At 45.9% G+C, this 16,023-nt stretch overlaps 1 protein-coding gene across 1 annotated transcript in view; it reads right to left on the bottom strand.

The window, feature by feature from the left end:
- Positions 1 to 10,193, bottom strand: part of RHCG (Rh family C glycoprotein) — a 28,173-nt gene extending 17,980 nt beyond the window's left edge. Inside the window, exon 1 of the mRNA XM_042781681.1 lies at positions 10,007 to 10,193. Coding sequence (XP_042637615.1) covers positions 10,007 to 10,193 — 187 coding nt within the window. The remainder of the gene's footprint in view (positions 1 to 10,006) is intronic.
- Between the last annotated feature and the right edge of the window lie 5,830 nt (positions 10,194 to 16,023).

The following is a 16,023-nucleotide window of genomic DNA, read 5'->3' as shown; positions in this document are numbered from 1 at the left end:
CCATCTTCCTTCCGAGGAGTGGCTGGTGGGTTTGAACCATCAGCCTTCTGGTTAGCAGTCAAGTGCCTTAGCCACTATGCTGCCAGAGCTCCTGGTTACACATATATTTACCACAACTAAAAATAAAAAGTGAAAAAAAAGGGGGGGGACAAGGAAGTATGGGGCCCTGTCAGGCCCCACCTACCCACCTTGTCATTTTCACCTCCACACTTCTGCTCTCACTCCTGTGCTCCAGCCACACGGGTCTCCCATTTGTTCCTTGCTCCCATTCCAGAGCCGTTGCCCTTGATGTTCCCTCCACATGGGATGCTCTTCTGTGGAACAGCCAATAATTTCTCTTCCTCCAGATCTTAGCAAAATGTCACCTCATCAGAGGTGCCTTCCCTTACTACCCAGTTCAAAATTATTTCTTTCCTTCAAGACACCTGTAGTAGTTAATGTTATGTATCAACTTGGCTGGGCCTGGTTTTGAGTGGTTGAGTAGCTGGATGTGGTTATTTCCCATGATGAGACTGGTAGTCAACTCCATGGTGGAATCCACTGTGCGCAGATGAGTAGCTGCCTTAGGGATGTGGTCTGCTTCCAGTATATAAGAAGCTTTGAGGAAGGTCTCTAGCTTTTTGGCACACCTGGAACCTGCATTTGACTGAGTCTTCACCTCAGTGGCCTGCCATGTTATCTGCTGATCTTGAGACTGTTTCTGGACTTGAACTAGTAGTCTGCCATGTTGCTTGATAATCTTGAGACTGTGCCATTTTAATTGTTGACCTTGAGTTTGTCAGCCTCAGAAGCCAGCAACTGCCTGAGTTAAAGGACACTTCTAGTTCCAGTGGCCTGGGAGCAAGAGGCAGAGCTGAAACCCAACATTGAGGGGCTTTCACGCAACCCCTAGAGCTGGCACTTTGAACTCGGACTTCTAGCCTCCTAAACTGTAAAAGAATAAACTCCTGTTTGTTCAAGCCATCCACTTGTGGTACTTTCTGTTAGAGCGGCACTAGGTAACCAAAACAGTACCCTCTTCTTTTCTCTTAGAGTTCCCATTACAATTGGCTGTTATATGTTTATTTATTCATCTAGCCCACGAATTATACAGCTCCAAGAAGGCAGAGCCATGGAAGGTGCTCAATAAATATCCATGAATGAATGAATGGTGGTGGCAGTTATTAGCACCCAGGAATGCCAGCTGAGCAGCAGTCAAGGGCACCTGGGCTGGATTTCACAGTCAGGTGGGTCTGCAACTCCTCTTCAGTCCAAGACCTTCTACTTACAGTGTGGACAGGCCCTGGTGTCCAATGCAGCCTGGCTAAGGGGTGCAGATGCTTATGCCACCACTACCCTGGCCCTGCTTTCCCCCATCTGCCTTCTCTGAGGCCCAGACCACAGCCACAGCCACAGCCCAGCAGGTGAGCAGCAGCCTGAGGGAAGATTAGTGATACTGGCACATTCAGGGAAGGGGTGGAGGGCGTACAAGCTGCTGCTGGAGAACTGTGGCTCCCCGCCCATTGCGGTGTTCTGAGTCTTCCTTCGAGTTTTGCTTTGGTCTCTAGGAGACATGTGCTGAGTTTACCTGCCACAGAACAAACAGCGCTTTGGCTTAGTTTTCACAGTGTGTGCAGCTGATTCCATGTATTATCGCATTTCATGGTTTATCACCTTTCCAGTTGTTGTGGGGGAAATAGAACTGATGTACGTGAAGTACCATAAATGGTCTGATGTTATTCTTAAGAGGAACGAGTGACAGACTGGTGGAGAGGTGTGAAAGAGAGGGAGAAGACACATTCAGACTACAATTTCAGAATCAGGGACCGGGAGCTGGCAGGATAGCAGGGCTGCTGATGAACACCACTAGCTGCTGTGGAGTCAACTCTGAATCATGGCAAACCCATGCATGTCAGAGTAGAACTATGCCCTATAGGATTTTCAGTAGTTGTGATCTTGTGGAAGTACATTGCCAGATTTTTCTTCCGAGGTGCCTCTGAGTTAACTCCAACCTCTAAACTTTCAGTTAGCAACTGAGTGTGTTCACTGTTTGGACCCCCTAGGGACTCTGTTGATAAGCATAGGTGAGTGGGGAGAGGTTGCTGGTTTGGGAGGGAGGTGCTGGGTCTAGTTCTGACCATGGGGAGTTTGAGATGACAACAGGGCAGGGTGAGCATGGGGCTCCATGGGAGACATTGAGCTGGGTGTGGGGTTGGAGTTGGGTCTGAAGTTGGGCAGGTCTGCAAACAGAGCTATGAGTTGGAGTGGGAACTGATGACAGGGAGAGATAGAGGCTGAGCACTGGTGTGTGTCGAAGCCAGCAGATAAGACAAGGAAGGCATTGGCTGAGAGGCACCTCCAGGGGAAAGCAGCATCACATAAATCAAATGGAGGCCCTTCAAGGAGAGGGTGTCAGCTGACCTGTGGCACTGAGGAACCATGCAGGCAGGGGCCGAACTAGGTGAACCATGGAAGCCACTAACTGCAGCATATTTGCAGTTTGGGGGCTGATTTTGGCCACCCTGTGGCCTCAGAGAAGAGCAGTCCTTCCTCCCTACCTGTCCCCCTCTTGTCACTTGTCTGTCCTTCCTTGAGTGCCCTGAGCTCTTCTTTGACCTGCTCTCAAATGTCTCTTTCTCCTCTCCCTCAGGTACATAGACACCAGCTTCCTTTTCCGTGGGCACCTTCCTGATTTGTTCTCTTGCTCCCTTTCTCTTTATCTCCCTAAACCAAACCAAACCAAACCAGATGCTGTTGAGTTGATTCAGACTCACAGTGACCCATGTATGCAGAGCAGAACTCCACAGAGTTTTCAAGGCAGTGATTTATGGAAGCAGATCATCAGGCCTTTCTTCCGAGGAAACTCTGGTTGGGTTTGAACTGCCAACCCTTTAGTTGCTAGTCAAGCGCTTAACTGTTTGCTCCACCCAGGGACTCCCTTTATCTTCCCAGTTCCTAATTTAGAAGCAAAACCTATCAGCTTATGAATTTGTTTGTAAAGTTTGCTGCTACCTAAAATGATTTTAATAATAATCATTTGAAGGTCCAAACTGGGTGACTTTCAGTAAGGGGCATAACTTCTCTGACCCGTAGTTTCCTCATCCATAAAATGAGGACAGGGAACAGTGCTGAGAGAGTGCTCAATTCAGAGGTTTGCTGTGCACATTTACAGGGATAATCTAAGCAAATCCCTGCTCTTTAGCAACTGCTCGATCATTTAGCTATTGGCGTAGCGCCTAAGGCACTTGACTGCTAACCAGAAGGCTGGTGGTTCAAACCCACCAGCCACTCCTCGGAAGGAAGATGGGGTAATCTACTTCCGTAGTGATACTGCCTCGGAAACCCAATGAGTTGGGTCCGACTCGACAGCACATAAAAACAACAACAACAACAATATTCCAGCCAAGGTGATCTGGTGGAGTAGTGGATGAGGTATTTGGCTGCTAACCAGGTCAGTGGTTCCAACCCACCAGCTGCTCCGCAGAAGGAATATGGGGCAATCTACTTCTGTAAAGATTTACTGCCTTGGAAACCCAATGGGCATTGCTGTGAGTTGGAATGCACTTGATGGCAGTGAGTCTGGTTTTTTTTTTTTTTTTTTTGAGTATTCCAGCCAGTTTCTCTTTTCCTCTTTCAAGGCTGATTGAGTGCTTTGCATTGGGTTGGCAATTTGCTGAGGGTTGATGGATGTTGGTGAGATTTCCCCATCCCCGCCCCCTTCCTGGGGTGACTCAAGCAGCTGTGTGCCCCAGAACCTGTTCCCTTAACCTGGAGGTGCCTGACACGCAGGAGGGTGGGCTCATTGATTTCCAGGTGAGCTGCCAAGTGAGCTGCCACTAGAGGGCGCCAGTGTACAGCTGTTCTCACTCTCCCATTTCCTCCTCGTTTACAATTTCAGTCCCAGGCCCACTTCCCTTCCAGAATGGGGTCTCTCTCAAAGGTAGCTGAATCTTCTGAATTGGAGGACAATGTTTGCCAAGTTGATGGACCACTGCAGCACCCTCTTCTCTGCTGCATCAGCTCCAAAAGGGTGGTATCCTGCAGGGGGCTGCGTACTGCTGGCTCCCATTCAATATGGGCCAGCCCACTACCACCAGTTGCTATTGCGTTTAGTCCAACTCATAGCGACCCTGTGAGTGTGCTCCATATGGTTTTCAATGGCTGATTTTTTGGAAGTAGATAGCCAAGACTTTCTTCTGAAGTACCTGTGTGTGGATGCAAACTTCCAACCTCTCAGTTAGCAGCCAAGTGTTGACTGTTTCCACCAATGGGCTAGCCCAACACAGTCTAAATAGATTTCCTTGAGACCCAGTGTTCTGGTTCTGACTCTGTGCTCTCTCTCTCCCAAACCTCAGACCCGACCATTGAACCACAGCATCACTGCAAAATCTCCTGGAGAGATTGTCAGAAGGTGACAATGCTGCATGGAGTGGCCCAGGAAAGCAGGTGGGGTAAGAGGGCTTAGTTGATCCCTGCCTGTGCCACTGGCCAGTGGAAAGTGTTGAGCTTATCTCTCTAACCTCTGTTTCCTACACCATGTAATGGAAATAATAAGTACCCTGCCTGACCAAGCATGCAGAAAGCATTTTGGAACTGGGGAGAGACCCAACAAATTTAAATGCGACCATAGTTCAAACCAATACTCAGGGAGATATTCTCTCAGTCATATCTCTAACAGGATGTTGAACCTTCACTTAAAGACCTTTGGTGACAGGCCACTCACTACTCCCTTTCCAGGAAGCCAGATGCCAGCATTTATGAAGCTCTCACTTTATGCTGTGAGATAAATGCCCTCCCAGTCACCTGTCATTTTGAGTTTTCCCAGAGACCTTGTACACTGAATACCATTCCCACTTTCTGGTAAGCATACTGAGGCTCACAGTGGTGAGATAGTTGGTTCCCTCTATATAGTGATGGAGCCAAACCAAAAACCAAGCCTGATCCCGTCAAGTTGATTCGGACTCATGGCAACCCCACGTGTTGAAGTAGGGCTGATCCATGGGATTTTCTTGTTTGTCATCTTTACCGAAGTAGACTGCCAGGCTTTTCTTTCACAACATAGTTGGATGGGTTTGAACCATCAACCTTTAGGTTAGTAGCTAAGGGCAAACCATGGATGCCACTCGGGGGCCCCAGTGATGAATCCAGATGTATCTAATTCTAAAGTTAAAGATATTGCTGTCTGCTTGTTGAAAGCTAGTCCTTTATTAAATGGAGGTGGTTCTGAGGTGCAAGGCACTCTGGTGGTGCAGTGCCTAAGGCATCTGACCACTAACTAGAAGGTTGGTGGTGCAAACCCACCAGCCACTCTGTGGAAGGAAGACTGGACAATTTACTTCTGTAATGATTTACTGTTTCGGAAACTCAGTGGGGTCGCTATGAGTTGGAATGGACTTGATGGCAGTGGATTTTATTATTTTTTTTCTGAGGTGCTGGTTTCTGAGGGCACAGGCTGATTGATGTCTCAGCCTGATGGAACAGTCTTTCTAGTATTTGAAATCTAGATAGTCTCTGCCTTGGTCGTTTCTTGGAAATGTGTCCAGCTCCTGCCTCAGTCCTCCTAGGAAGCTTCTCAGGCCCAGATCCTGCTGGCTCCTTCTCCAGCCAACTTCCCTCCAGCCACTGCTGGGTGGGTGCCCAACTGGTTGTATGCCTGCTGTCTGCCTGGGGCCCATGCCTGGAGAGCTGTGCTTTGAGCCCTCCCTGGCCCCAGCCAGCTACTTCTCTAGAAACTGGAGATGCCCAGAGGGTTCCACTAATGCTTTGGGTAGGAATGAGGCCCATGCAGGTGCTAATAGCCTTGAGCCAAGGACCAGGAAGGTACCACAAGGACCTACCTTCACCCCACACCCCAAGAGTCACCTAACTGCCCAAAAACTTGTCTTGGGGACTCATCTGGGCCAAGAGGCCATGTACCCTCCAATGCCTACTACAGCCATCTAAACATTCTGAACTACTGGTCCTGAAAAGGGTGGGTCAGAGAGAAAGAGGAATAGTGACATCAGAGGGTGGAAAGTGCCCCAGGAGTGTGTTGCTCAGAAGCCCAGGGCTTCTACCCTGGACCCTCAATTTCCTGAGTGACCTTTGCAAGACACTTCCCTTCTCCAGCCTCAGTTTCCTCATCTGTAAAATGGGGGTTATAACATAAGGAGATGGTGAGGATGGAGAGAATGCATGTTCGGCTCAAGGGGCAGGCCTGGCAGATAGTAAGCATTTTGCAGCTGCCACTACTTCCCACCTGTTCTGGTAACCTAGTGCCACTCTGACAGGAATATACCACAAATGGGATGGCTTGAACAAACAGGAGTTTATTATCTTACAGTTTGTAGGCTTTAAGTCCTAGTTCAAAGTGCCAGGCTCCAGGGGCTGGGTGAAAGCCCCTCAACCTTGGGGTTCAGCTCTGCATCCTGCCCCCAGCTCACTGAAGCTAAGAGGCTTTTCTTCACTCAGCTGCTGGCTGCTGAGGCTGACAAGCCAAACGTTGACAAGTAAAAAGGCACAGTCCCAATGTTACCAAGCCACATGGCAGGCCATTAATTCAGTCCATTGAAATTTCCAAGGTCGGCAGAGCATGGCAGGCTGCTGAACAACGACACGGCTACATTCAGCATGCCATAAGCTAGAGACTGTGCCCCAAGGCTTCACCTTATATACGGGAAGAAGACCACATCGCTAAGGCAGCTTACTCAGCTGCTCACAGTAGATTCCATCATGGAGATGATTACCAGTCTCATCATGGGGAATACTACATCCAGCTGCCCAGCCACTCAATCAGGCCCAGCCAAGTTGACACACAAACTTAACTGCCACACCACCCTTGCCAGGGTGGCCGAGGCCAAGGTTCTCTCTCTATACTTGCTCCCATCTATCACTTCCTACTCAGACTGCTAAGAGCTCCCTAGCACTCATACAAGTGGCAGGAGAAATGAAAAGCCCTCCTTTGTTGCTGGGACTCTCTTTCCCTCCTTAGCAACCTCCCTCCAGTCCCTTTCACAAACTCTACTCTTGGGCCACAATGAGCCACTCATTCCCTCCAACACACCCTTCCAGTGGCCCCCTGGCTACCCTGCTTCTACCCCCTCACTCTCCCACTGCTGGAAGCTGTCACTGCTCTCCTCTGCTGGAAGCAACTTTTGCCTAGAACACTTGAGCCTGCTGAGGCCCTGGGTGTCATAGTGCACCTCTCTGCACTCAACAAATTGGGAGCCTTTCGGGGCCAGAGACTGAGGTTATTAAACTCTGTTTGTGCAGAGTGAGTATAAATCCCAGTTTGCTGGAAGAATCTAGGTTTATGCCTAGGTCCTGACAAATTACCAATAGCACCTCCTTTCACTCTCAAAAATGTCTTTATTTAGGTGGTGTAGTGGTTACAGCATTTGGCTGCTAACCAAAAGGTTGGTGGTTCAAATCTACCAGCCACTCCATGAGAGAAAGATGAAGCAGTCTGCCTCTGTAAAGAGTTATAGCCTTGGAAACCCTATGGGGAAGTTCTACTCTGCCCTAAAGGGTAGCTATGAGTAGGAACTGACTCAACAGCAGTGGGTTTGGCTTGTTTTTTTATATAGTCACCTTATAGATAAGTGCTTTGTTGAGTGAATGATTGAGGATGGAGTGTGAAGGAATGAATGGGTGGTGATAGGAGCTGGGGAGAGTGAGGGCTGTACCCCTAACTGGTGAGTTGTGTAGTTCCTATTATAGGGGCTCAAGGCCCTCCACTGCCCATGCAAAAGAGCACCTATGAGTGACCATAGGAGACCTTACCCCTCATGCTTTTTTGGGGGGCTAGCTCTGAGGAGAGTGATAAACAAGAGCCAGAGAGGAGGGGAAGAATAGGCAACGGAATGTCCCAAACTTGCCTGCCTCACCATCTGTCCTGTTTAAGGGCAAACAGAGTAAAGAGGCGACAATGTGAAAGGTGGATCTGGATCTTAATTCCAAGGCTGCATCTGTAAATATCTCTTTTAAAACTTGGGCCCAGAGTAGAGCCTAATAGAGGCTATGGTCTCATCTGCACAAGACACATGCCTCTTTTCTGTCACTTCTTATCTCCTGTTGTTGTTGTTGTTATGTGCCATCGAGTCGGACCCGACTCATAGTGACCCCTCCTTGGGTTTCTGAGGCAGTATCACTGCGGAAGTAGATTGCCCAACCTTCCTTTTGAGGAGTGGCTGGCGGGTTTGAACCACCAACCTTCTGGTTAGCAGTCAAGTGCCTTAGGCACTACACTACCATGTTGTTTGTTGTTGTTATATGCTGTCGAGTCGGCCCCGACTCATAGCGATCCCTCCTTGGGTTTCCGAGGCAGTATCACTATGGAAGTAGGCTACCATAGCTCCTTCTTTTCTCCTAAGTACCATGTATTTATTTTTATTAATGTAGCCTGTGATTGCTTTAGCTTTCTGACAGCCAGTTAATATGTCTGGCTTCCATTGAGTCTGCAGCCCCCTTAACTTGGTCTTTCATTCATGTGGGGCCACCATTCTGAATGTGCAGTTGTTTACTTGGACCTAAAGCAGAAGTTATTTCTGGCAGTAGAGAATCCTATGACTGAGAATATAATCTATGGCAGGAACACCTGTAGGTATAGGTAGCTGTTGGAAATGAGCCTTAGGGTCCCAAAACTGAGAGTTCATCACTCTGTGAACAGCAACACTTAGGAGAAATGCCATGGGTTGCTAGAAAATGGGAGTGGGAAATCAGAAAGCACAAGGGCATCGAAGGAGCCCTGGGCTGGGAGTCTGGGCTGACCGGGATGACCTTGGGCCAACACTTTCAGCTCCTAAGTCCCATGGTGTCTGAGCTTGGTGCTCATCTAGTAATTGCTCTATTACTGCACCAGGGCTTTTCATACATTATCTCATGCCAGCCTCACTCCACCCTGTGAGGCAGGTCTTATGAAATCCCCATTTGACAGAAAAGGAAGTTGAGATTTGACAGATAAAGTTTAGTGAGGTTAACACATTTGCCTAAAACCACCCACGTGATCTGTAGGTTAATTCCAGCACCCATACTCTTAACCACAGTACCACCAATAACAGAAAACTCAGGAGACCCCTTCCCATTCACAATTAGCACCCACAGGGGTGCTCATTCTCTCTCTCCAAGCCAAAAAAGGGTGGGTGCCATCAGTATCAGTTTATCTCAAAAGCAAAGTAAACATGGGCTCACTTGTGCTTATTTACCAAGCTGTAGTGAACAATTTCATATTTTTTTTTTACTGATGAAAGCTTCTGCTTCTAGGTATGGCTGGCATTTTTCTCTCTCCCAACCCCACAACACCTTCCTATAGAATCAAAGATTCTTCTCAAACTTACAATCCGTGATAGGCACCTAGTACCCAGTAAGCAGATGTGGTGAAAAAAATGTATGGAATTGTTCATTACAGATTAGTAAGTAAGCACAAGTAAACCCACACCCACCTTGCTTATCCACCCCTGGTGTCACGGCCTCCTGGCCCACCCCTGGTCCCACACACCACTCCTGCAGGAGGGCTGACAGGCCAACAGCCATCCCTGTAGCCCTTGACATTGTACCTGCAGCCCTTGACATTCTATCTGCCCCATATTTGCATAATAGGGGCACCACTGGACGAGGGAGCCAGGGTCACCCAGCTGGTTGGTAATGGAGGTAGAACTCTGGTCTCTTGAGGAAACCGAGTCAGATGAGGGGCAGAACTGACAAAAATGATGATGGCAGCAGCCTCAAATTGCAGGGAGGCATTCAAATAAGGTCACCTGGTAAACTTTCCTTACTATTTTTTCACAGGGAAAAGGAGTTTGTGCACATTCTACCACTTCTCACGCATGATCTCTTGAGGCTGATGATTGTGCCCGGCTGGAGGGCCTGGAGTGGGGCTAGGGCAGAGGGCTGTGGGGGCAGTGTCTCCTCCCTGGCCTCCTTGCACGCAGTTCCCGAGCAGCATGCTGGGGAGGTGAGGCCAGGCAGGGCCCTCAGCCAGGTGTGGAGGCAGAGGTGGGGATGGCACGGAGATGCCTCGGGTGGGCGTGCCAGGGAGCGCGGGACTCACTCGGGTATCGATAGTAGAAGTCGTTCTCGAAGTCACTGGCGATGTTCCTGTGCCTCTTCTCCTCGGGCCAGTGGGCGTCGGCCTCGAAATCATAGCGTACAAATACGCCGAAGAGGACCACCAAGGCCACCTCCAGGAAGAAGCAAATGAGCGGCAGTCGCCAACGGAGGTTAGTGTTCCAGACCATGCTGCAGAGTGCGCCTGGCCAGGCTGTCAGTGAACCTCTCGGACGCTCCGAGGGCCAAAGGGGCTTATAAGACGCGGGCTGGAGGCGGGACGGCCAGCATCCGGTTGCTGAACAGTTAATCCACGTGTGGCTCCGTGCGCTAGCTCAACCCCTAAGGGGCGGTGGCTGGGCTCATCTGGATCAGGCGCTCAGCGGGAGCCCGGGACCCAGGGAGCTCTCTGCGTTGAGGTGGCTGATAGCCGTGGAAAGAAAGAAGAGCTGGCAGCGAGGAAGGTCTCAAGGCTCCCCAACCTCAGTGGATCGCGTCCAGACCTGGTACACCACTTTCTCCTGTTTGTCCTGGTGAACAGAGAAAGAAAAAGTCAGACTACTTGCCTATCACTGAAATAAAGAGGAAGAAGTTACTCTTTAAAAAAAAAAAAAAAATCAAATCTTTCTTTTTCTGGTTACAAAATTAATACAGGGGACATGAAAAACAAGGACAGACTGAAGAACTATCACTTAAGAGATATGACAAGTAAATGCGATCTGGATTGGGCCCTGGAACAGAAAGAGGATGTGGATGGAAAAACTGGTGAAATCCCAATAGAGTCTGAAGCTTAGTTAATAGTAAAATGTTGGTTTCCTAATTTTGACAAATAAACCATGGTTATATAAGATATTAATAATAGGGAAACTAGGTGAGTGGTATTAGGTAACTATACTATCTTTGCAACTTTTCTGTAACTCTATGCTCAGTCAAAAATAAAAAGCTTATTAAGAAAAAAATGAAACGATGTGTGAAGGAATGTAAGAGCAGTTCATTTTTCACAAATCTATGGTCAGGAATGATCTATTGGTTAATATGTGTGATCTTGACATTAGGTAGTCTTATAATTTATGTCAAATCTATACATAGTCTGTATCTTGTCAAAATACATTTGGTTTTCTAAAAAGAAAGTAATATGCATGGGTCTATTGTAGAGGTTTTGGAAAACACAGAAAAGCGCAAAGAAGAAAGTTTTAATCACCTGCCATGCCACCACTCAGAGATAACTTTGTTTAATATTTTGGCATACACATTTCTAGTCATACAGATACAGATACAGCTCCTGAACCAAGCCAAGCCATGATATTTTTTATTGCCTTATACACATGTGAAAACCAGACAATGAAAAAGGAAGACTGAAGAAGAACTGATGCATTTGAATTGTTGTGTTGGTAAAGAACATTGTGTATACTATGAACTGTCAGAACAAACAAATCTGTCTTGGAGGAAGTACAGCCAGAATGCTCCTTAGAAGAAAGGATGATGGAATTTTGTCTCACTTATTTTGGACATGTCATCAGGAGGGACCAATTGTTGGAGAAAGGCATTGTGGTAGTTAAGGTTGTATGTCAGTTTGGCTGGGTCTGGTTTTGAGTGGCTGGGCAGCTGGAGGTAGTTATGCCTCATGGTGAGATTGGTAATTAACTCCATGGTGGAATCTACTGGAGCAGCTGAGTAGCTGTTTTAGGGATGTGGTCTGCTTCCAGTATGTAAGAAGCAATTTTGAGGAAGGTCTCCAGCTTTATGGCATTCTTGGACTCTGCACATAGGTGAGTCTTCATTTAGCAGCCTTCCATGTTTCTTGACAATCTTGGGACTCTCTGGACTTGAATCGATGACCTGCCATGTGGTTTGGTAAAATCAGGACTGTGCCTTTTTACTTGTCGACCTTGGGTTTGTCAGCCTCAGCAGCCAGCAGCCAGCAGCTGTCTGAGTGAAGAGAGAGCCTCTGGGAGCAAGAGGCAGAGCTGCAGCCCAAGGTCGAGGGGCTTTCACCCAGTCCCTAGAGCCTGGCACTTTGAACTCAGACTTCTAGTCCCCAAAATTATAAGAGAATAAACTTCTGTTTGTTAAAGTCATCCACCCATTTGTGGTATACTCCTGTCAGGTAACCAAAACAGACATCATGCTTCATAAGGTCACCAAACCCTATAGGACAGAGTAGAACTAGGAAACTATAGGGTTTCCTGGCTGTAATCACCTTTCTCCTGTGGAATGGCTGGGGGGTTTGAACTACCAACCTTTTGGATAGCAGTTGGGTATTTAAACTACTATGCCACCAAAAGCTCCTGGTAAAATAGAGGGTAAATGAAAAAGAGAGAAAAACTCAATGAGATAGATTGACATGGTGCCTGCAAGAATGGGCTCAAATATGGCAATGATTGTGAGGATGGCACAGGACAGGGCAAAGTTTTGTTTTGTTGTACATAAAGTTATTATGAATTGGAGCCAACTTGATGGCACCCAACAACAGCAAATATACACACAAACACATATGTACATATATACACATATATATGCACATATACACAGACATATAAATGCACACACATGTAGTTTTTCATATTATATTGGTGATATAGTGATTTATAACCTGCCTTATTCACTTAATATTTTATAAACATCTTCCTATATTATCCTTCTTCAACCTCAGTTTCAATAGCAGGATATACCCTCTTTAATCAGTCAGTTCTCTAATGTTAGACAATTATGTTACTTTAAATTTTTTTGGTATTATAAACAATGCTGTCATGGACATCAAGGTATATAAGTCTTCACTCATGTTTCACTGAATTCCTAGAGGCAGAAGTGTTTTGATACATATGGCTAGATTTCTCCCCAGAAAGATTTTTACCAAACAAAGCATGTACTCCATGAGTCAAATGTGATAGTCCCATGTACTCTTGCAACTTGGGACTCTAGTGCAGCCCATAGCTCCTGCACAGAGCACCAAGTGTCCTCATTCCCTTGGCATGAGACGTGTCCTGCTTCAAGACACAGCCAAATACCATAGGAACAATGCCAATGATAGATATATAGACAGACAGATAATAGATAGACAGAAGTTGTTGTTGTTATATACCATGACATTGGCTTCGACTCATACTGACCCATCTACAACAGAATGAAACATTGCCCAGTCCTGCACCATCCTCACAATCATTGCTATGCTTCAGTCCATCATTGCAGCCACTGTGTCAATCCATCTCATTGAGGGTCTTCCTGTTTTTAGCTCTTCTTTACCAAGCACGATATCCTTCTCCAGGGACTGGTCCCTTCTGACAACATGACCAAAGTATGTGAGACAAAGTCTGGTCATTCTTCTAAGGAGCATTCTGGTTGTACTTCTTCCAAGACAGATTTGTTCATTCTTCTGGCTATCCATGGCATTTTCAGAATTTTCACCAGCACCACAATTCAAATGCATCAATTCCTCTGTGGTCTTCATTGTTCATTGTCCAACTTCACATGCATATAAGGCTATTGAAAATACCATGACTTGGGTCAAGCACACCTTAGTCTTCAAAGTGATGTCTTTGATCTTTAATACTTTAAAGAGGTCTTTTGCAGCAGATTTGCCTAATGCAATATGTTGTCATCTGATTTCTTGACTGCTGCCTCTATGGGCATTGATTGTGGGTCCAAGTAAAATCAAATCCCTCACAACTTCAATCTTTTCTCCACTTATAATGTTGCTTATTGATCCAATTTTGAGGATCTTTGTTTTCTTTATGTTGAGGTGTAATCCATACTGAAGGTTGTAGTCTTTGATCTTCATCAGTAAGTGCTTCAAGTCCTCTTCACTTTCAGCAAGGAAGGTTGTGTCATTTGCATATTGCAGGTTGTTAATGAGTCTTCCTCTAATCCTGATGCTGTGTTCTTCTTCATATAGTCCAGCTTCTTGGACTATTTGCTCAGTACAGATTGAGTAAGTATGACTAAGGGATACAACCCTGACACACACACCTTTCCTGATTTTAAACCACACAGTACTTCCTTGTTCTGTTCAAATGACAGACTCTTAGTCTATGAACATGTTCCTATGAGCACAATTAAGTGTTCTGGAATTCCCATTCTTTGCAATGTTATCCATAATTTGTTATGATTCACACAGTTGAATGGCTTTGCTTAGGCAATAAAACACAGGTAAATATCGTTCTAGTATTCTTTGCTTTCAGCCAAGATTCATATGACCTCAGCAATGTTCCATGCCCTCTTCTGAAGCTGGCTTGAATTTCTGGGAGTTCTGTCAATGTACTGATGCAATCATTTCTGAATTATTATTGGATAGATAGAAGCAGGGAAAAGAGAAGCCAGGGGACCACAGACAGAGCAGTGGCAGGGATCTCAGGTAAGGGGAGGGACACAGGCCCCACCCCCAAGAGGAGGAAGCAGAGAGGTTTCGAACAGCTAAGTGAGGCAAACTTACCTGTTAGTTTGTCATACTGTGGTAGCTTGCATGCTGGTGTGAGGCTTGAGGCTGTACCACCAGTGTTTCAAATGCCAACAGGTTTGCACATGGTGCACAGGTTTCAACACAGCTTTCAGACTGAGATAGACTAGGAAGAAGGAAGAGGCCATTCACTTCTCAAAGAATTGGCCAGGGAAAACCTTATGAATAGGAGAGAAACACTGTCTGATACATTACTGAGCAACTTTATGAATAGCCCTGAAACCCTGTTTGATAGAGTGCAAGAGGATAATCCCCTTAGGTCAGAAGTCTCTCAAAGTACAACTACAAAAGAGCTGCATCATCAGAGTCAAATCAACCTTACTGATATGGAAAAAGTAAAGCTTTTGAGACCTCCATTTGCTGGGGTGGCACAACTCAAACTGAGGAGAAACAGCTGCAAACATCCATTAATAATTGGAATATGGAATGTATGAAGTACGAATTGAGGAAAATTATAAGTTATCAAAAGAGAAAGAATCAATATGAAGATCAATATCCTAGGCATTAGTGAGCTGAAATGGATGGGTTTTGGGCATTTTGAATCAGACAACCATATGATCTACAATGCTGGGAATGACAATTTGAAGAGGAATGGCATGGCATTCATCATCACAAAAGATGTTTCAAGATCTGTCTTGAGATACAATACTGTCAGTGATAGGATAATATCCATGCATCTATGAGGAAGACCAGTTAATACTACTATTATTCAAATTTATGCACCAACCACTGAAGCCAAAGATGAGGAAATTGAAGATTTTTATCAAATTCTGCAGTCTGAAATTGACTGAAAGTGCAATCAAGATGTGTTATTTATCACTGGTGCTTGGAATGCAAAAGTTGGGAACAAAGAAGAATCACTGGTAGTTGGAAAATTTGGCGTTGGTGACAGAAATAATGCTGGAGATTGCATGATGGAATTTTGCAAGACAATGACTTTTTCAACAACACAAACAGTGGCTATACATATGGACTTCACCAGATAGAGTACACAGGAATCAGACTGACTACATCTGTGGCAGGAGGTGATAGTAAAGCTCAGTATCTTCAGCCAAAACAAGACCAGGAGCTGATTGTGGAACAGACCATTAACTGCTCATATGCAAGTTCAACTTGAAGTTGAAGACAATTAAAACAAGTCTACATATTGAATTATGCAGGGAACATCAAAAGAAGATGGAAAGAATACACAGAGTCACTGTACCAAAAAGAACTAGTCGATCTTCATCCATTTCAGGAGGTGGCATATGATCTAGAACCAATGGTACTGAAGGAGGAAGTTGAAGCTGCAATGAAGGAATTGGCAAAGAACAAGGCTCTGGGAATTGATGGAATACGCATTGAGATATTTCAACAAACAGATGCTGCACTGGAGATACTCACTCAGTTATGCCAAGATATTTGGAAGAAGCTACCTGGCCAACTGACTGGAAGAGATCCATATTTGTTCCCATTCCAAAGAAAGGTGATCCCACAGAATGTGGAAATTATCATGAATATTGCATGCAAGCAAGATCTTTTTGAAAATAATTCAAAAACAGTTACAGCAGTATATTGACAGAGAACTT

This window comes from Orycteropus afer, unplaced genomic scaffold, assembly GCF_000298275.1.
Source record: "Orycteropus afer afer isolate SDZICR_OR568_19922 unplaced genomic scaffold, OryAfe1.0 scaffold00150, whole genome shotgun sequence".
In the NCBI taxonomy this organism is placed as follows: domain Eukaryota; kingdom Metazoa; phylum Chordata; class Mammalia; order Tubulidentata; family Orycteropodidae; genus Orycteropus; species Orycteropus afer.
Note: the sequence above shows the minus strand (reverse complement) of the source record. Positions and strands in the feature narration are given on the sequence as shown.